Source organism: Erpetoichthys calabaricus, chromosome 2 (assembly GCF_900747795.2).
Source record: "Erpetoichthys calabaricus chromosome 2, fErpCal1.3, whole genome shotgun sequence".
In the NCBI taxonomy this organism is placed as follows: Eukaryota; Metazoa; Chordata; class Cladistia; order Polypteriformes; family Polypteridae; genus Erpetoichthys; species Erpetoichthys calabaricus.
Genome location: NC_041395.2, coordinates 20,819,940 through 20,841,601, shown reverse-complemented (window position 1 = coordinate 20,841,601; position 21,662 = coordinate 20,819,940). Strand labels below are relative to the sequence as shown.

General features: G+C 43.7%; 1 protein-coding gene across 1 annotated transcript in view; it reads left to right on the top strand.

The window, feature by feature from the left end:
• LOC114645680 (proline-rich protein 5-like) overlaps positions 1–21,662 on the top strand; it is a 184,390-nt gene that overhangs the window by 151,775 nt on the left and 10,953 nt on the right. Inside the window, exons 4-8 of the mRNA XM_028793503.2 lie at positions 2,846–2,926; positions 6,918–6,966; positions 11,776–11,833; positions 15,301–15,392; positions 15,608–15,748. Of these exons, the coding sequence (XP_028649336.2) occupies positions 2,846–2,926; positions 6,918–6,966; positions 11,776–11,833; positions 15,301–15,392; positions 15,608–15,748 (421 nt within the window). The remainder of the gene's footprint in view (positions 1–2,845; positions 2,927–6,917; positions 6,967–11,775; positions 11,834–15,300; positions 15,393–15,607; positions 15,749–21,662) is intronic.

The window sequence follows — 21,662 nt, the reverse complement described above, 5'->3', positions numbered from 1 at the left end:
TACAGATTTGGCCTCAGGTGCCTCTGCCTTTTCTAAATCCAGCTGGTGCTACACTCCATGAAAAGAGACCTCAATTTTAGACACTCGATGGGAAGGACTTAGAGATGAACTGCAGTACCCATTGTAATGAGACAAAAGAAGCCAAAAAGGATATTTGGGGGTCCACCCTGTATACTTGAAACAATTCAAAAAGGCAGGAACAGAAATCCAAGTAGCCTTCATAGACAGAGTCCAAGTCAAGACTCAAATTAACAGAGAGTGAGAGAGTTTTATGGGGGGTTCTAGGAAGAGGCGGGTCAGATGGGCTGCACCCAGAAGTGACATCAGGCATTGTGTAGATCAGGGGTCCCCAAATCTGGTCCTGGAGGGCCCTTGTGGCTGCAGGTTTTCATTCTAACCCTTTTCTTAATTAGATCTGACAAGGGGGCTCCACCCCCTGCTTGCTTCATTCGCCTACCCCTGGCGTTTTGAACCCGTGCCCGCCGGGCAGCCGTAGGTTACTTTTGTATTGGCCTCTCTTTCAACCTCATGTAGCAGTTTTATAGACTTAGCTAATGGGTGATTGTTTATGACCTTAGTGACGTTTCTCATTATAAGCTCCGTGCATTGTTTTCAGGAAGGTTCACTCGTTGATAGATTGCGTCATCTGGATCTAAGATGTATATTTCTGCAAAGTTGCGTTCGTGATTTGTTTCAGGGTGCACTGTTCCAATGCGATGTAATATTTGTCCACAAACGCGAAAGCAGTATGGGCCATTGCCAGCTGGTGGCTTGATATTTACCCCGGTAGATGCAAAAGCAAATGAACTATTGTAGGATCTAATGCAGTTCATAAAGTTTTCACTTTCAAGCACATCGTTAGTTAGAAGCTTCTGTAGATATTCAGGATATTCATGTAAAGGAGGCAGTCTAACTTGACCCTTTTGACAACAACGTGTAAACTCATTAGTTGTATTGCCAGTTGTTTCTTCAGGGAAGTTAAGTGAATGACAATGATTGAAGATGACATTCATTATTCCAATGAATTTTCATTAATAGTGGACTCATTATAGAACGCGTTGTCAGCCAGTTGGCGGAATTGTTTAGCAGGTGTTTGTCGTTACTGTCTTTGACGTTTATGTGTTGTCTGTGCCGTTTGAGAGGCGCGTTGTTGTATGTCCAGTATTTGGGACGTGTTGTTTTGGAGCTGTAACTGCTTTGCTTGTGTTGTGTGAGAAGCGCGTTGTAGTCGCCGGCGTTTATTGTTTTTAATGGAGCCGGGCCCGTTTTTGTATCCCGGTCAGTCGAGCTCTCTCTTTTTGGAGCCGTGCCTGCTTGTTTTCCGGCATTTCAGACGCGTGTTGTAGACGTCTGCGTTCATTGATTTTTTCCCGTCGGTCCCGTTTTTGTATGTCTGTCACTCGAGCTCTTTTCTTTTGAACCCGTGCCTGCTTCGCCTCCGCAGTTTGAGATGCGCGCTGCATGTGTCTACGTTCATTGTATCTGGCCATTTGGGCTCGTTTCTGTATCTGTGTTAGTCGAGCTTTTTGTTTTTGGAGCTGAGACAGTTTTTCTTCCGCGGTTTCAGAACCGCGTTGTAGGCGCCTACGTTTATTGTTTTTTTTCATGCGGGCTCGTCTTTGTGGTCCCGTTACTCAAGCCGTATCGTTTTGCACCCGTGATCGTGAATTCATGACTTGTCTGTTCTTTATCGTTAGTAATATGGGTAAGTAATAAGGATGATCGCACTTACTGTTAATAGGGAGCGTTTTCTGTGGTTGTACGGTTAATAGTGCATCACTGTAATGAGATTCACCTATGCTGTATAGTTTGTATGTGTTCAGATGACGTATGTTTAATACGGAGCGTTCGTTTCTTCTTATTATTACCCATCAGGTGTTGCGCCTGTGTTATCTGTGGTTGTCCTGTTAATATTGCATCACTGTAATGTGATTCCAATATGTAGTGTAGTCCGGTTTCTTGTTGTTTATGTATGACGTCGGGTGTCCGCGTGCGGCTTTTTAGAAGTGCGTGGATTATGCTGTGTAGTGTGTACGTTGATTTCAGATGCGCGTTGTAGGCGAATGCTCCTATCGTAGTATCTGCCGTTTTCTGTACCACAATTCGCTTTCCGTAATATGTCGGGCTTGATTTGTGAACCTTTGTGGACTCCGTAGTATGTCCCATTTCATTGTGGGGTAGGGATAATGGTGATTCAAATATGTTGTTTTGGTATGATGTCGGGTGTTTGCTTGCGGTTGCTCTTTCGTTTTTTGAGCTGTAATCTCAGGCTTGATGGGTGACCCTTTGTGGACTCCATAGTCTGTCCCGTTTCACTCTGGGGCGTGGGTCTGACTCCTCTTTTTTGTGTGCTATGGGCTTTGTGTGGCGCCTGCGTCTGACTCCTTTTTTTTTGTGTGCTATGGGCGCGTTGCCTCATTTCATATTTCTGTTAGTGGAGGGGGGCTTTGTGTGGCGCCTGCGCACTATGTCTTTTGCGTCCACGGGCAGGTCCCTGCGTCCATATCCAGTTTACCATTCTCGTTTAGTAATATGGATTTTAATTAAGAAAAGGGTTAGAATGAAAACCTGCAGCCACTGCGGCCCTTCAGGAATGGAGTTGGGGACCCCCGGCTGTAGAGGAACTATAAGATCTGTTAAGTTGATTTCCCTTCCGAGGAACTGTGGAAGAAGGAGAAAAGGTGTTAGCACACATCTTCAACCCCTGATATGGTGTAACAGCACACTTGGTCAAGCCCACTGACCACCTCCGATGCCTCTGTGTGTGCGCGTGTGTGTGTCACACTGTGTGTGTACTGTAACGCTACAGCAGGCTCCAAGGTAACTTCTTCTTCTCTTCCTTCAGTGTCCAGTCAGCCGTTTTTAAGGTTTTTCAAGGCGGTGGCCTACAGAACAATGAGCTGTACCTTCTGAACGAGAGCATCAGGTAAGGAGCCTGTCTGGGGGTCTAACATCTGCCAAACTGGGGGTCTTGGTAATAGAAAACCACAAGACTGAAGACACATTTCTGTTCTGTAGCTTTCAGTGACCTTCACTGATACTGATGGTTGTCCTGCTCTGAGTCATCTTCTTCTTTATCTCACTGCTGGCCATATTTCATTTTATTGTACTTTATTTCCATTTATTTCATTTATGTTCATTGTATGTTTTAATGTAAAGCACTTTGGCTACAGCATTACTGAGGTCGTTTTAAATGTGCTCTGTAAATAAATGGACGTTGACAGTCTCTTGTTTGCTCGCCGTACCTTTAAATAAACGTCCTTTTGGTTTTATTAGTTTTTTGTTCTTGAATGCGTTACTCAGGGTTAAAACGTGAATATTGTATTTGGTGAGTTTAAACCTTTTGTGTCATTGGGATAAGAAATGGAGCAAAACTGGGAGTCTCTCTGTCTGCCGAGTCTGCCGATCCTGCAAGAAAAGCTGCGGACTGACAGCATCTTTTGTGGACCTTCGTTTGTCCTGTCTTGGCAGCATCGGGCACACACACACACACACATACACAACCTCACACACATTCGCACACATACACACTCATGTGTACACACACACACACAAACACTCACACTAAGACACAACCACACTCGTGCACACACACGCACAGTCACTCGCACACTCACACACGCTCACACTAAGACACACACACACTAACACTCACACACACACACACACACTCATGTGTACACACACACACACTCATGTGTACACACACACACAAACACTCACACTAAGACACACTCACACTCACACTAACACACAAACACACACCCACACTCGTGCACACACACGCACAGTCACTCACACACTCACACATGCTCACACTAAGACACACACACACTAACACTCACACACACACACACACACCCACACCCACTCTCATGTGCACACATGCACAGTCACTCACACACGCTAACACTAAGACACACCCAAACACACACACATGCACAGTCACTCACACTAAGACACACAAACACACACCCTCTCACACACACACACACAGTCACTCGCGCACACACATCCACACACACTCTCATGTGCACACATGCATAGTCACTCACACACGCTAACACTAAGACACACCCAAACACACACACGCACACAGTCACTCGCACACTCACTCGCACATGCTCACACTAAGACACTCACACATACACTCACACTAAGACACTCACACACACACACTCACACGCACACACAAAGTCTCATTTAGAGTCAAAGCCGAAAAAGCCAGAAAAAAAGGCTATTGACGTTAACCTGATTTATGTGTTTATGGAGAGAAATGTTTAAATGTGTACTGTCTGTGCATTAAAGAGCAGATTCAGACCCCCTTTTCCCACTCTCTGCACACGTCATTGTGTTGTAGACTTGATTTGAAATGGAGACAATGAGCCAAACTACACTCAATAGCCCATAATGACAAAGTGCAGACACATTTTCAGAAAGGTTTACAAACTCATTAAAAGGAATTCATTAAACATCCTGACTGTTATTTTTGCACTTTGTAGAAGCCCCTTTGGCGGCCGTTCCAGCTTTGAATATTCTTGGCCAAGTCTCTACAAACTTTGCTCTCCTGGATTTGTCCCATTCTTCCCTGCAGATCCTCTCAGGCCCCATTAGTGTCTGTGAGCCGCCATCTTCTGGTCTCTCCACAGATGGTCAGTGAGGGGCACGTGTGGGCCACTCATGGACTTGTCATGAAGCTACTCCAGTGTTGTCCTGGCTGTATGCGTTGGGTCACATGAACTGTCAGATGACCCGTCACCCCAGTCTGAGGCCGTGGCCACTTGGGCCGGCTCTGTACTTGGCTTCATTCATCCTTCCACCATCGATTCTGGCCCGTCTTCCTTTCCCTGCCACTGAGAGTCGTGGCATGATGCTGCCACCACCACCACGTGTCACTATGTGCCACCAGGTGTCAGGTGGTGAGCAGTGCCTGGTCTTTGGGCCTGAACTCCCAAACACTACGTCTAGCAAAGAGTTCCATTTTTGTCGTCTCAGACCAGAGAATCTTTTCCTCTCAGGATCTCAAGATTCCTTCAGATGCCATTTGGTAAACTCCAGGTGGGCTGCCATTGGCCTTTTAATGAAGACTGGCTTCCCACCTGATTGCTGGAGTGCTGCTGAGATGGCCTTTCTTCTGACAGCTTCTCCCATATTAACAGAAGCTCTGTTGGAGTGAACATTAGGTTCTCAGTCACCTCCCTGTCCGAGCGGGCTGTCGTAACGCCTTTCACTCGAGAGTGGTTTCTATAAGCCCCTCTACCATAAACACTCGCTGCTCAGATGCTCATCCTTTTGACAGGTCCTTCCTTCCATCCCAGCAGAGGACCTCTGAAGCAGCGCCACAGCGCCCAGTGGGTTCTTGGAGACCCCCCAGACCAAACAACCTGCCTCCAGGCTCCCCCCCAAACCAGGACACTTCTTGTCTGGCTATTCAGTTTGGCTGGGTGGCCAAATCTAGGAAGAGTCCTGGTGGCTCCAAACTTCTTCCGTTTCATAATTCTTGAGGACCACTGTGTTTCAAAGCTTTAGAAATGTTTTTGTCCGTTTCACAATTGTTGAGGCCTTTGGGCTCCTGGGAACACTCAAACCCTTAGAAATGGTGTGACCCCCTCACCCTGATCTCTGCCTCACCACCACAGGTTTTCAGAGAGTTCCTGACATGACGTGTGAATTGTTGGCCCACAGATACACAGGTGGGACACAAGTGTGAGTTTCTCAATGATGGCCACTCAATTCAGTTTGTCACAGCTGGACTCCAGTCAAGTTCTAGAAACATCTCAAGGAGGATTAAAGCACCTGAGCACAGCATGGAGGACCACAGCAGAGGGTCCGCACACTATTATGAATAACAGGTTTCAGTTTGACTGGCAATCCTGCCTGAAAACGGGCCTTCACTTTGTCACTTTGGGCTACTGAGTGAAAATTGATGGATAAAAATGGCAGATGTCTCCATTTTGGAAGGAGATCTACAACATGATAAAGTGTGCAGAAGGGGTCTGAATCCTGAATCCCCTGCAGACATGATGGTGGTCCCATCTGAAATGGCAAGTCTTTAGTGGTAATTACCTTTGATTCCAGCAGCAGGCCAAGTGGTACAGGAGGTTTCATTTTGGCACCACACTCCTATTTGAGGGTGGCACAGTGGGTAGCACTGCCACCTTGCAGTTAGGAGACCTGAGGTTCGCTTCCTGGGTCCTCACTGTGTGGAGTTTGCATGTCCTCCCCGTGTCTGCGTGGGTTTCCTACCACAGTCTAAAGATATGCAGGTTAGGTGCATTGGTGATCCTAAATTGTCCTGTGTGTGGGTGTTTGTGTGTGTCCTGCAGTGGGCTGGGATTTGTTCCTGCCTTACGCCCTGTGCTGGCTGGGATTGGCTCCAGCAGACCCCCGTGACCCTGTGTTAGGACATAGCAGGTTGGATAATGACTGACTGACTAACTCCTATTTGAACCCCTGCACATCTGTCATTGGGGTCCTAGTTTGAGTTCTGATTTTTCAAAACTGGCTTCACTGTGAATTTAGTCTCACAGTTTTATCTCCTGGTCTTTCTTGCTTCCTCAAAAACTGGAGACGCCATTTCTTAACATATGCATTATGATAGAATGGCCTCCTTGCCAGGGTTCACTCCCTGCCTTCTCCCTCTTGTGGTGTCTTGACCTCATTAAATGAAAAGACGCAAGTAATGGATAGAGGCACGGCTTATTTTAAAGCTTTGAAGGGTTAGTTTCTAGTAATTCTGCTTCACTTCATTGTGTTTTCAGGGTGACGTATGAAATCAGTGATTTGTATAAAACTCAACTCATATCGTCTGCAAAGGGACGGGCTAATTGTCCGGGTGTACGCTGTCTGCCGGTTGTTGTTGTTGCTGCTGCAGGTTTATAATCTTTTTTTTTTTCTTTCTATTTTTCCATCCATAGGCAACTGTTGAAAACGGAACTGGGATCCTTCATTTGTGATTATTTTCAGGTAATCTGGCACTTGAAGTCTTTTCTAATAATAACTGATAGTCTTAATAAAGTCCGATCCATTTTCAGTTTAAAGCCTGTGGGGCAAAGAATTGGTGGCAGCAGTGGGGGCTTTCATCAGGACAAATGTGATGAGATCAGGCCATTCAGCCCAACGAGCTCCTCCATTCTGTCCACCTAATTTTTCTAAACTAACATCAAGTCACATTTTGAATGCTCCTGGTGTCGTCCTGTCCACCACACTACTTGGTCACTTAGTCCACATGTCTGGGGTTCTGTGTGTGAAGAAAACGCTTCCAACGTTTGTGCGAAATCTGTGCTTAGCGAGCTTCCAACTCCATTTCTTGTTGACCTCAGAATAAGACGCATGCCAGGCAGTGGGGTGTTGGGGTTACGGCTTTGGACTTCAAACCCTGAGGCTGAGGGGGTTCAAATCCCACTACTGACACAAGTCACTTCACCCACCTTCACTCCACGCTGGAAAAGCAAAAGAGAAGAGTCGGCCAAGTAATAAAGTCTCAGTCTTGATTCACTGCACTAGCTGCGTTCAGAATTTCAAACACTTCAATCAGGTCACCTCTTAATCTCCATTTGCTCCACCAGCCTCTCGTCAAAGCTCACATCTCTCTAGGGTGGTGGGAACATAAAAGTGAGAAGACCACTCACTTGCCACATCTATCTACCTGTCAATTATATGGTGCCCTTCACATATCTATTATATAGTGCCTTTCACATCTATCTATATCTCTCTCTCTATCATATAGTGCCTTTCACATCTATCTCTCTATTACATAGTGCCTTTCACATCTATCTATCTATCTCTATTATATAGTCCCTTTCACATCTATCTCTCTATTATATAGTGCCTTTCACATCTATCTATCCATCCCTGTATCATATAGTGCCTTTCACATTTATATATCTCTCTCTATTATATAGTCCCTTTCACATTTATCTCTCTCTCTATTATATAGTGTATTTTCACATCTATTATATAGTGCCTTTCACAGCTATCTCTCTATCTATCATATAGTGCCTTTCACATCTATTATTTCTCTCTACAACTGAACACCAGCAAAACCAAGGAGCTGGTGGTGGATTTTAGGAGGTCCAGACCCCTCATGGACCCCGTGATCATCAGAGGTGACTGTGTGCAGATGGTGCAGACCTATAAATATCTGGGAGTGCAGATGGATGATAAATTAGACTGGACTGCCAATACTGATGCGCTGTGCAAGAAAGGACAGAGCCGACTATACTTCCTTAGAAGGCTGGCATCCTTCAACATCTGCAGTAAGATGCTGCAGATGTTCTATCAGACAGTTGTGGCGAGTGCCCTCTTCTACGTGGTGGTGTGCTGGGGAGGCAGCATTAAGAGGAAAGACGCCTCACGCCTGGACAAACTGGTGAGGAAGGCAGGCTCTATTGTAGGCACAGAGCTGGACAGTTTGACATCTGTGGCAGAGCGACGGGCGCTGAGCAGGCTCCTGTCAATCATGGAGAATCCACTGCATCCACTGAACAGGATCATCTCCAGACAGAGGAGCAGCTTCAGCGACAGACTGCTGTCACCATCCTGCTCCACTGACAGACTGAGGAGATCATTCCTCCCCCACACTATGCAACTCTTCAATTCCACCGGGGGGTAAACGTTAACATTATAAAAAGTTATTGTCTGTTTTTCACCTGCATTGTTATCACTCTTTAATTTAATATTATATATTGTATCAGTATGCTGCTGCTGGAGAATGTGAATTTCCCATTGGGATTAATAAAGTATCTATCTATTATATAGTGCCTTTTACATGTATCTATCCATCTCTGTACTATATAGTCCCTTTCATATCTATGTCTCTATTACATAGTGCCCTTCACATCTATGTCTCTATTATATAGTCCCTTTCACATCTATGTCTCTATTATATAGTCCCTTTCATATCTATGTCTCTATTATATAGTCCCTTTCACATCTATCTATCTATCTCTATTATGTAGTCCCTTTCACATCTATGTTTCTCTATTATATAGTGCCTTTCATATATATATATATATATATATATTATATATATATATATATATCTATTACAAAGTCCCTTTCAGATCTCTCTCTCTCTATTATATAGTGTCTTTCCACATCTAGCTATCATATAGTGCCTTCCACAGGTTTCTATTTATTATATAGTGTCTTTCATAGTTGTCTATCCATAGTACAGTAGAGGGTTTTACAAGGTAGGAGTGATCTTGGGTTTGTCCCATGAAGGTATCATGGACTTGAAATACGACAGGGCTGGAAAAAAGATCCACTGGCAGACTGTATCTGTTTTCAGCTTTTATAATGATACAATAAGTTGAAAGGAGATTGAATTTATGATCCGTCCTCCATGGACAAAGAGAGAGATCTTGCAGGGAAAAGATTTTAGGCGCTTTTGCATAAAATGGTGGAGCACCTACTGTGGTTGTCATGGCTATCCGTCTGTCCATCTACTTGTCCACATGAAACAACTCCCCTTTCGGCGGACTGATTTTGCTCAGATTTGCTACACTTATTCTTCAGGGAACTCTGTCCGGAAAGTTCCTTTTTGTTTTTTGGTGGCGGATTAGAGCTCGCCGTACCCAATTGGTGACATTTCAAAAACTCCCACTTGAGAAAGCATTGGCAGATTTTTCAACCAGAGAAACTTTCCATGAGACCTCATTTACTGAATAATGGATTGTTTCGAATTTACATCGAGAGAGGGGTCGTTACATCTCGTTGGGAGTCTTCATCTTTCGTTCATCTGAATGCCGATGTGGCAGAGCTGCAATCTCAGATGGGAAATCTCCGTCACGTCAGCTGCAGTAAATGGAGAATTGAACTTTGCATTGGGTACCTCTTTAAAAAAATGTCCCACTTAAGAAGGACGTACACCTTGCCATAAACCCTTCATAACTGACAATTAACAATAAAATGCAAGTTTTACCTCCGGTGAGTTGGAATCGGCCGCCTAGGAAAGCCATTGAGCCGCCACATGCCTGTGTGTGCTCGGTTTGTACCCGTCATGACGCTGTAAAATGCCATTAAACACAGGCAGGTTACACACTTCGTTTTAAATGATGCGTCATTCATTAGATAGATACTGTAGATACTTTATTAATCCCAAGGGGAAATTCACAACAACAAACTATTCTCTGTAGGTCCTGACATTTTTCACCAGTGCAGCCAGTTCGTTGATCTTATTTGGTAGCGAGTTCACATTTCCCAGGATCACAGAAGGCTTGTATCGCCACTTTCTCGCTAGTCACATAGCTTTTATTATTCCCATTTTTGAATACAGTGGATTCAGAAAGAAAGGAGACCCCTTCGCTTCAGCCAGGACAGCCCTGGAGTGGCTTCAGGACAAGTCCATGAGTGGCTCAGCCAAAGCCCATCGGTGATGAGACCTGAAGATGGCAGCACAGAGCAACTCGCCATCCAATATAACAGAGATGGAGAGGATGTGCCAGGAGGAACGGGATGAGGCGCCCAAATCCAGCAGTGCAGAGCTTGTCCAGTCTAACCCAAGAAAATATAAAGCTGGAATGGCTGCCAAAGGGACTTGTAGAAAACGCGAGTGTAACTGATAACGACATACAGCTGTGTCTTCAGGCCGCTACACGAACGCATTCGGCACTGCGATCAGCTAGGGGAGCAGTCAGTTTCATTTTCGATCTCCGGGTCACTCGCATCCAATTTGGAGAGCGAGAATCCACAAAACGGCGTCTACGGAGTATTTTGCTTTGCCCGTTCGCTTCGCAGTCTCGCCAGATCCGCCTTCTTCTCTGCTGCGCATTTCTGCCGGCCACCAAAGAAAGAAAATATTCAGCCCTCAAAGAGTTAAGGGTCCAAGTGCTTCCATGAATGAAGTTTTTGATTTTTTAATAAAATGAGTAAACCCTTCTGAAAGCACAACTTCAGTTTGTGATTATGGGTTACCGGGTGTGGACTGATGGGCTCAAATGGCAAACGACTTACACAAGAAGACTCCAAGCTGTCATTTGTGCCATAGGGGCTTCTACAAGGCATCGAATTAAGGGTCCGAATACTTCTAGGAACGAGCGATTTCAGCCGTTTTAATTTTTAATAAATGTGTAAACCATTTTGAAAACAAGTTGTCATTATGGGGCGGCGCAGTGGGTAGCGCTGCTGCCTCGCAGTTTGGAGACCCGGGTTTGCTACCCGGGTCCTCCGTGCATGGAGTTTGCATGTTCTCCCCGTGTCTGCGTGGGTTTCCACCCACAGTCCACAGACATGCAGGCCATTCTAAATTGTCCCTAGTGTGTGCTTGGTGTGTGTGTGCCCTGCGGTGGGCTGGCACCCTGTGTTGGCTGGGATTGGCTCCAGCAGGCCCCTATGACCCTGTAGTTAAGATATAGCGGGTTGAATAATGGATGGATGGATGTCATCATGGGTTACGGAGTGTAGGCTAATGGGCCAAAATGGCAAATGTCTCCATTTAAAATGAAACCTGCAACACAATAAAGTGTGCCACACGTGAAGGGGGTCTCAATGCTGTCGGAGCCCCCTGTATGACTCATTATTACAGAATTATTGAATAAACAAAAACAGGACTTGTGAATTAAATATAGAAGAATTAAAAACTTTCAAAAAGGTTAGATAATCCCTGAATGTTTCTGAAGATTATGCCATGCTGGTCTTATTATTTAAATGAGTCTTGACGTGTACCCTTTTTATTTTTTTTCCCCTTTTCAAAAATTTGAAAAAAAAAAAAATTGGGTTCTCTTCTTGGCAATCATGTTGTTGTTGTTATTTTATTTTTCTTTAATTTTGCAGAACCAGCTTCTTAGCAAAGGCCTGCTGTACATCGAACAGAAGATCCTCCTATATGAAGGTACTCGACAAAAGCGGACCGCCAAAAGGGGGGCTTTGATGTTAGATGGTGGGCAGTGAGGAGCTCCAGCCCAGTCATTGGCATGGATGTTAAGCTGGGTGGCACTGTGGTGGGCACGGCTACCTCACCGCTCCAGTGTCATGGGTTCAAGTCCCAGCCTGGTCACTGTCCACATCCCCATGTTTGTGCAGGCAGGAGGGCAGGGTGGCGAAGTGGCTAAGGCTTTGGGACTTCAAACCCTGAGGTTGCGGCTTCAAATCCCACTTCTAACACCAAGAGCCGGTCACTTCACCTGACTGAGCTCCAATTGGAAAAAAATCAAAGAAATGGAACCAGTTGTATCTCGAATGTTGTAAGTCGCCGTGGATAAAAGTCGACAGCCAAATAAGTAAATGTCGCTGTGCATTTTTTTTGACTGGATATTACGCTTGTCATCCCCGATTCCAAAGACCTGCATGTTAGGTTGACTGGCATCTCTAAACTGTAAAGGAACAAATCATTACCCAAGAACAAGGCCCACAAATCTTATTTTCTTTGTGAGCAAATCATTACCTGAGACTGAGGTTCACAATTCTTAATCATTTGGTTTGCAAATGAATCATTACCCCACCACTTGAACGATTTGCTTTCATTTGATTCATCAATCATTACCCGATAACCTGTTGTATGATTCTTGTTCGTTAACAAATCATTAACAAAGAACTTGTTGGGCAATTCTCAGTCATTCGGTTCATGAAAGAATCATTACCCGAGGACAAAGTACACAATTCTCGTTCATTTCATTGATGAACAAATCATTACCTGAGAACAAGGCCCACAAATCTCATTCATTTCCTTTGTGATCAATCATTACCCGAGAACATGGCGTATGACTCTTATTCATTTGCTTCATGAGTGAATCATTGCCTGAGAACCTGGTGTACGCTTCTTGTTCATTTGATTCATGAACAAATCATTGCCCGAGAACGAGGTGCATGATTCTCATTGATTTGGTTCATGAAAGAATCATTACTTAAGAACAGGATGCACTTATGATGCATTATGATGTTCTCATTCTGTTGTTTTGTAAATAAATCATTACCTAAGAATATGGCTCTCAATTCTTACTCATCGGGTTTGCAAACGAATCATTTACCCCACCAGTTGTACAATTCTCTTTCATTTGATTTGTGAATCATTCACCTGAAAACCTGTTGTATGATTCTCATTCATTTGGTTCATGAAAGAACCATTACCTGAGAACGAGGTGCGCACATCTCATTTGTTCGCTTGCTTCACGAACGAATCATTACCTGAGAACGCGCTGTGCAATTCATGTTCATTTGATTCACGAATAAATCATTACCCGAGAACGAGGTGCATGATTCTCATTGATTTGGTTCATGAAAGAATCATTACCTAAGAACAAGATGCATGATTCTCATTCTGTTGTATTGTAAACAAATTGTTACCCAAGAACGCGGCCCTCAATTCTTACTCATCTGGTTCACCAAACGAATCATTTACCCCACCTGTTATACGATTTTCATTCATTTGGTTCATGAAAGAATTATTACTAGAGAACGAAGTGCACAATTCTCAGTCATTTAGTTCTTCAACAAATCATTACCCGAGAGCGAGGTGCACAATCATTTGTTTGCTTCATGAATGAATCATTACCTGAGAACGTGTTGTGCGATTCTTGTTCATTTGATTCGTAAACAAATCACTACCCGAGAACGAGGTGCAAAATTCTCTTTGACTTGGTTCATGAAAGAATCATTACCTAAGAACAAGATTCACGATTCTCATTCTGTTGTTTTGTAAGCAAATCATTACCCAAGAATGCAGCTCACAATTCTTATAACTGGTGGGGTACATGATTCGTTTGCGAACCAGAGGAGTATGATTCTCTTTCATTGGATTTGTGAATCAATACCCGAGAATGAAGTGCACAATTCTCACTCGTTTGCTTCACGAACGAATTGTTACCCGAGAACCTGTTGTGCGATTCTGGATTCGTAAATGAATAGCTACTTGAGAGCCCGTTGTACAATTCACATGCATTTGGTTCTGGAACAAATCGTTACAGGACAACAAAGTGCACAATTCTGTTTCATTTGATTCATGGACAGATCATGACCCGAGAACGAGCGGTACAATTCTTGCTCACTTTGTGAATCTTTAAAGTAACAATTTTGGTTTAATTATGCATCTTAAATGTGTTGTCAAGCTTTGTTTAGTGAAAAAGGTCGATGTCATATGAATTACCATCATGTGAAATATATCATTGATTATATATACATAAATGAATACCGTATATACTCACGGATTAGTGGGGGCTTGATTTTACCGTATAATTTCCGGTATTTTATAATGTCACTCGTATAAGTTGAATGTGGTAAACTCACGCTATTGGTCCAAGAGATTATATGCTAACGCCCACCTGAGAGAGTAACCACGGAGCACACGGCCTTTTCTTCATGTGATCATGTAGGCACAATACATAGGTGATACCCAAACTATATCGAACAGATGTTTGCACGGATTTGTTTTTTGTATCTCGCACCCTCATACACCTTTACCATAGGAGCATCACTTATCTACGATGGAGCGTTCGATCAGAAGAAAATATGAAGCTGGTTTTAAATTAAACGTCGTTGAAGTGGCGAAAGAAATTGGTAACTGCGCTGCTGCAACAAAATTCGATGTGTCTGAGAAACCGGTGTGAGATTGGAGGAAGGAAGAAGATGTTAAAAAAAAATTAAGGGCGTGTAAGTCGGTTCTGATTTTATGATCGATTTTTCAGGTTTCAAGATCCGACTTATATGCGAGTAAATATGGTATGCATAATGATGTAATTATATATCTGCGATGCAAGCAGATGCCCCTAAACGTTATGTTCTAATCCTTAAAATGAATCAAAACAAATCGATTGACTTAAGCAGGTAGTTTGGAGAAATCGATTCAGTGCCTCTCACTAAGCGACGGTAAGGGTGGCACAGCGGTTAGAGCTGCTGCCTCGTAGATCCGTAATCCTGAGTGTTGCGTGTCTGTCTGCGTCTCTCGATGTTTTCCTCAGTTCTTCCTTGTGTGTGCTAATCGACATATGCCACACGACGCCACTCTCTGGCACCATGATGAGTGAGTAGAAGCACCTCATCTTGACATGTTCATTTTTATACGGTGCCTCTCACACTGGGTACCCATTTAGAGTCACAAGGCGTCGTCGTCGTGTTAGGGTGGGGGGGGGGGGGGGGGGATGTTGGAAGATAACCGAAGTACCTGAAGAAGAAGAACCCAGACATGAGGGGGAAGGAGTAGACGCCACACTGACACGGCCTGTGGCCTGGGATTTGAACCGAAGACTTTGCTAGGTGTTAGTGTGGGTGGTAGAAGGGCTTGATAAAGTTCATAATTTAAGGTGCACCATAAACCCCTCAACTCAGGGACCCCCTTTGGTGACTTGTCCTTTCTTGCTTCACCAGGCAACAATCAGCTCCTGATTTTAGCAGAGATGTGGGAACGCTTCTTCACCGAGATCCTGCCAACTTTACAGGCCATCTTCTACCCTGTACAGGTGAGCTCCATGCACCACTGGTCAAAGATACGCTGGATTTGTACTTTCAGTGCCGTGTGTGCGCAGAGTCCACTGAAATTCTTCCCTGCACGTGCCCATCGACATGTAACATGTCCCTTCATGAGTAGAATGGCCTCACCATGCAATGTGAAATAACAATGGAGGCCTGTGTCTTTCTGTTTCTTGTTAATTCTGCCTCTTGTTCCATTCGCCAGGGCCAGGAGCTGACAGTCAGACAGATGGCCTTGTTGGGCTTTAGAGATCTGATCCTGCTGAAGCTCCCGCTGGAGGATCTCCTGCACCCTTTTCAAGCCCAGATGCCAGCGGACATCACCCAGATGCTGCTCGTCCTGCAGGTATGTGAAGTGACAAGTGCGGCGGATTAAAGCCACGACTTACACGTAATGGCCAGGCAGGTTTGTCTTGTACTTTATTACTTAGATCAGGGGTCGCCAAGTCCGGTCCTGGTGGACCACCATGGCTGCAGGTTTTCATTCGAACCCCTTTTTTTATTGAGGGCCCTGTTTGTGCTGCTAATTAACTTCTTGTGAATACGTTTTAATCGAATTGTTTAAAATTTGCTCCCCTGAATTTCTTCCTCGTTCCTCTGAGTTGCTTCATTTCTTTCCTTAAATGGCATCCAAACAGAAATGAAACGTGAAGTGAGGAAGCCAACAGAAGACCAACTAAGTCAGAGCCTCAAACTCCAACCAATTTCACTCCAACCAGTTGCTTAATGAGGTGCCAATTCTTGTCGTTCATTAAACTCGTTCTTTAATTCCATGGCTTGTTGCTGCTCTCATTGTGCATTAGCAGACATTTCTGAAATTGTGGATTTTCTCATTTCTAAGAGCACTGGTCAAATGTTTTGGGGACCTGAGCAGATTGACATTCCTGAGATCTCCACCCTTTTTATTTTCAGATATTGTATGATAGACACCATTTGTTTTGGCTCATTTTGTATCTCATTATTGTTTGGCTGCTAATTACGGGCCACGGTGAAAAAAAAATACGGACACAGTGAAGAAAAAAAAAACAAACTAAATGTCGAGATTAAAGTCGACATGTTGACTTCATTCTCACCATTCATGTCGAGATTAAAGTTGACGTGTCCACTTTATTCTCAACATTTCCACTTTATTCTCGTAGTTTATTTTGTCAGTAGAATGTCACAAGCTAAACTTCATCCTAAAATCATTGTTTAACTCACTAGATTTTCTCAAATCCCGTCATAAGTTAATGTAGCACATTAAATGCTTTGTGTTCCCTACGCATTACGTGACTTCCTCTTGCACTGAGCGATCACCGCACATTGACTTCATGATATTCCTGCTCTATGAACGTTCAGAATACTAAAATAAATACTTGATATCTTTTTCATGATGAAATGCATTAAAGCAGGTATTAAACATGCATGGTAGTGAGGCGGTAGTGTTGCTCCCTCGCAGACCTATAAATACCTGGGAGTGCAGCTGGATGATAAACTGGACTGGACTGCCAATACTGATGTTCTGTGCAAGAAAGGACAGAGCCGACTATACTTCTTTAGAAGGCTGGCGTCCTTCAACATCTGCAATAAGATGCTGCAGATGTTCTATCAGACAGTTGTGGCGAGCGCCCTCTTCTATGCGGTGGTGTGCTGGGGAGGCAGCATTAAGAAGAAGGACGCCTCACGCCTGGACAAACTGGTGAGGAAGGCAGGCTCTATTGTTGGCATGGAGCTGGACAGTTTAACATCTGTGGCAGAGCGAAGGGCGCTGAGCAGGCTCCTATCAATCATGGAGAATCCACTGCATCCACTTAATAGTATCATCTCCAGACAGAGGAGCAGCTTCAGCGACAGACTGCTGTCACCGTCCTGCTCCACTGACAGACTGAGGAGATCATTCCTCCATCACACTATGCGACTCTTTAATTCCACCCGGGGGGGTAAACGTTAACATTTAACATTATAGATAGTTATTGTCTGTTTTTCACCTGCATTATTATCATTCTTTAGTTTAATATTATTTATTGTATCAGTATGCTGCTGCTGAAGGATGTGAATTTCCCATTGGGATTAATAAAGTATCTATCTATCTATCTATCTATCTATCTATCTATCTATCTATCTATCTATCTATCTATCTATCTATCTATCTAGTAAGGGGTCCCCAGGTGTATGTTCAGTGTAGAGAACTTTATGGCAGGTGTGACGAGGCTCCAAACAACTGGATGTATGAATGGATATCGCACTGGTTTAACTTAAATATTGTGTAAATGTTGGGTTTGTGATCTGGTGGTCAGAGACACGAACACAGAATTCAATGTTCTTCTTTATTGCATGCGTGCAGTCTCTTTCTGACGTATTAAACCCCCAGTCCCTATCCTTCCTTTTTCTGTCTCCACCTAACCAATCACCACACGATAAACTTCTTTGTTTAATTAAAACTAGTTATAAACTTAGATCACGGAGTGTTCAGAACTTTAATTATGCCATCCATTCAGGGTTGCGCCCATCCCAGTAAGCATTGTGTGCGAGGCAGGAGCAAATCCTGAACGTGGAGCCAGCACATCGCAGGGTGAATACGAGCAATACATACACTAGCAGGGTTAATACAGCATAACAAAACCCGCCATCCTACATAACTTTGAAAGGAAACTGAAGCACACCGAGTAGACTCACCAGAAAACATGCAAATTCAAGGCAGGGAACACACTGAAAAAAGTGTAACATTGATGTTGTTCATTCAACGTAAATTTTCTCTTTCAAGCAACTTAAGATTAGTCATTTAGTGTTGTAGCTTGAAATATTTGGTTTCAGATCTCAATCAAAGTAAAAAAATTTGTTTCTACCAAAGTAAGTTATGGTGGAGGGAATAAACGTAGAAATCCTATTTCAGTTAACTTAATATTTTAGGTTGCTTGTGTGCTGTGTTTGAGGGGCCGTTTGTATTTTCTTCCGGTCGAACTTTCCAGCGTGCTGGCTTTCCAACTGCCAAAAAAGAACAACAACTTAAAAAATAGATTTAGTATAAAACAAGTGAATTGCACCCAATCACTCTAAGTGATTTGCCTCAACTTAAAAATTGTGGGATCAATAAGCTAAAAAGAATTATATTGGTTCAGATTGAACATATTAAGTGTGAATCATCACATTTTTTTTTTTTCAGTGCACCCGGGAACTCCTTTGCTGCGAGGCAGCAGTGCAACCTCCATGCCACCGTGCCCCCACATGCTTTAATACATTTCATCATGAAAATGATATCAAGTATTTATCTTAGCATTCTAAATGTTCAGGGAGCAGGAATATCATACAGTTTATTTATTTTTGTGTAGCCCAAAATCACACAAGAAGTGCCACAGTGGGCTTTAACAGGCCCTGCCTCTTGCCAGCCCACCAGCCTTGACTCTCTAAGAAGACAAGGAAAAACTCCCAAAAAAAACCTTGTAGGGAAAAAATGGAAGAAACCTCAGGAAAGGCATTTCAAAGAGAGACCCCTTTCCAGGTAGGTTGGGCGTGCAGTGGGTGTCAAAAGAAGGGGGTCAATACAATACAATGCAGTACACAGAACAGAACAATTCCTCAATATAGTAAGAAATAAAAAATATAAATTTTAGAATTACATAGCAGAATTTAACAGTAGATGATATATCCCATAATAAGATTTGGATTTGTATAGAGTCCTGGAGACCTCATCCTTCAAGCTGCCTCCCCCATTTGGCCATTCCACGGCTGAAACAGTGCTGGGCCAGCCAATCCGATGAAAGGACCCCTCTTTCTCACGATTCCTGTGATCCTCCATCTGGGATGACTTTTCCTTAGGCAGGCAAAACAACTTGGCAGGTGGGCCGTGGCGCCAAGTGCCACATTTGAGTACTGAGAAGAAAAACAGAATAAGTGAGGGTTAGTATACAATTATAACTGTCATGTTACTTATGTTTAAGTGCTAATGACTAACAACAGAGATGCAGTCTGTACAGTTAATCAGCAGCTCTAGTCAGGGTGTGCTAAACTGAAGTTGTGAGTCTTCAGCCGGGATTTAAAAGCTGAGACTGAAGGGGCATCTCTTATAGTAGCAGGCAGACCATTCCACAGTTTAGGGGCCCTGTAACTAAAAGCTCGACCCCCCACTGTTATTTTATTAATCCTTGGAATCATAAGCAGACCAGCATCTTGAGATCTTAATGTGCGCTCAGGTTTGTAAGTCATGATAAGTTCAGTTCATGATAAGTATCATGAAGTGAATGTATTCTGTGGGGTGATCGCTGCGGGCACCTCCTCTTAGTGTAGAGGAAGTCAGTTTAAGAAGCGCGTACAGCGATTAACAACTGGGTCAGTGAACACTTAACACAAAGCATTTAATGTGCTACATAACTTATGACGGGGTTTGAGAAAAATCTAGTAAATTAAATATTCATTTTAAGATGAAGTTTGGTTTGCGACATTCTACTGACAAAATAAACTACGAGAATAAAGTGGAAATGTCGAGAATAAAGTCAACATGTCGACTTTAATCTCGACATTTAGTTCTTTTTTTTTTCTTCACTGTGTCCGTATTGTTTTTTTTTTTTCACCGTGGCCCTAATACGCTTCCGTAGCCAATTAAAGGAAAAAGAAACAATTAAGGGGTCCGAGTCTTCAAAAGCAAGTCAATTACAATGAATGGAAAAGGAGTTAATTAGCAGCAAAAACAGGTCACTCATTCAGAAAAGGGTTAAAATGAAAACCTGCAGCTATGGTGGTCCTCCAGGACCGCACTTGGTGACCCCTGACTTAGACAATCAGTGACGAGGCAAGGACTAGTCCAGGACAGGACACACTCTCTCACACATACACACATTGTAATGATAGCTATTAGAGCTGGGGGGGTCTTAGAACATTAGAACATTCTAGATGAGAACAGGCCATTCAGCCCAACAAAGCTCACCAGTCCTGTCCACTTAATTCAAAACTCGACTTGATGTTATTTTGGAAGAAATTCCCTAAAGTCTTACCGTCCACCACACTACTTGGTCGCTTATTCCAAGTGTCTATCGTTCTTTGTGTAAAGAAAAACTTCCTACTGTTTGTGTGAAATTTACCCTGAACAAGTTTCCAACTGTGTCCCCGTGTCTTATCGGTCTGTCGCCTCATTCATGTGGCACTTGGTACTGGAATCTCTGTGGCTGTGTGCCATCTGCTGGAAAGCATTTTGTTATGCATCTGCCAACAACGTTTAGTGCACACTTCACGGTGCGGGTTAGCTCCACTCTCCCAACACCATAATGGGAGCCGCGCCCGTTGATAGTCATGACCGAGTATTTATTGGGCCGACCGCAATGGATGGGTTTAAAAGTGCCAGCGCTTTTATTCCGTGAATGTTTTCAAAAGACAAGCCAAAGAAAACAGGAAAAGGGTGCATCTTCCCATAATAAATAATCCAATAAATAAGAAAAGCGTCAGGTGAGCGTCAGTAGGCTTTAGGAGTCATGATACCCGAACTCTTCTAACATTTCAGTAATTCTTTACTGCTCTGATGCTAATAGGTCATTACAATAGCAACTGATGAGAAGAACTCATAATGAATTACGGAATTTGAGGGTTGAACGTCTAAAGCGACTCTTTCTCTTCCACGATTTCGCTTAAAATCTCATCAGCACATCATCATCTCATAACAGCCTTAAGTTTCGAGTTTGGGATTTTTCCACCCAGCCATTACAGCTCTAGAAACTCTGCCACACAGACCGACACACATGCACCCATCCTTGAGAGATCGATGTGTTCGGTATCAGGGGACCCCAAAACATCGAGATCCATTGAAAACCGCAGATCGAAATTTTTGACGAATCTAAAGCTGTCGCTCCTCCCCAACAGATGACAGGTTATGGTGGGGGACGCAAAACAAAAATGCAACCAATAAGTTTCACTTTTTGTCTCTCTTTAGGGTCTCACAGTCGGGGGTCCCTTCCAAACATGGCTTAGCCGCAACTGCCTCCTTCAGCATGTCTGCCCCAAGCTGCCTTCTCCGAACACAAACAAATGGTCACCTGTCAGATCCCTGTCAGGGAGACCTTCTATCGTCCCTCCTGCTACCCCATAACAATTCAGCGGCTCCATTCCAAGAATGCTGATCACTTGTTCCTCCCTCCATGGCCGCTTGTCTCCACTTCTCCAAAGCGAGCTGACTGAGTATTTATTACCTTCATCTGCACTTTCAGGCTTCCTCTATTCACGCTCTGCCTCTTTCAGTTCTTTTCCTTCTTCCTCTTCCCTCTCTCGTCCGATTCCCACTTTTATACCTCCGGGGT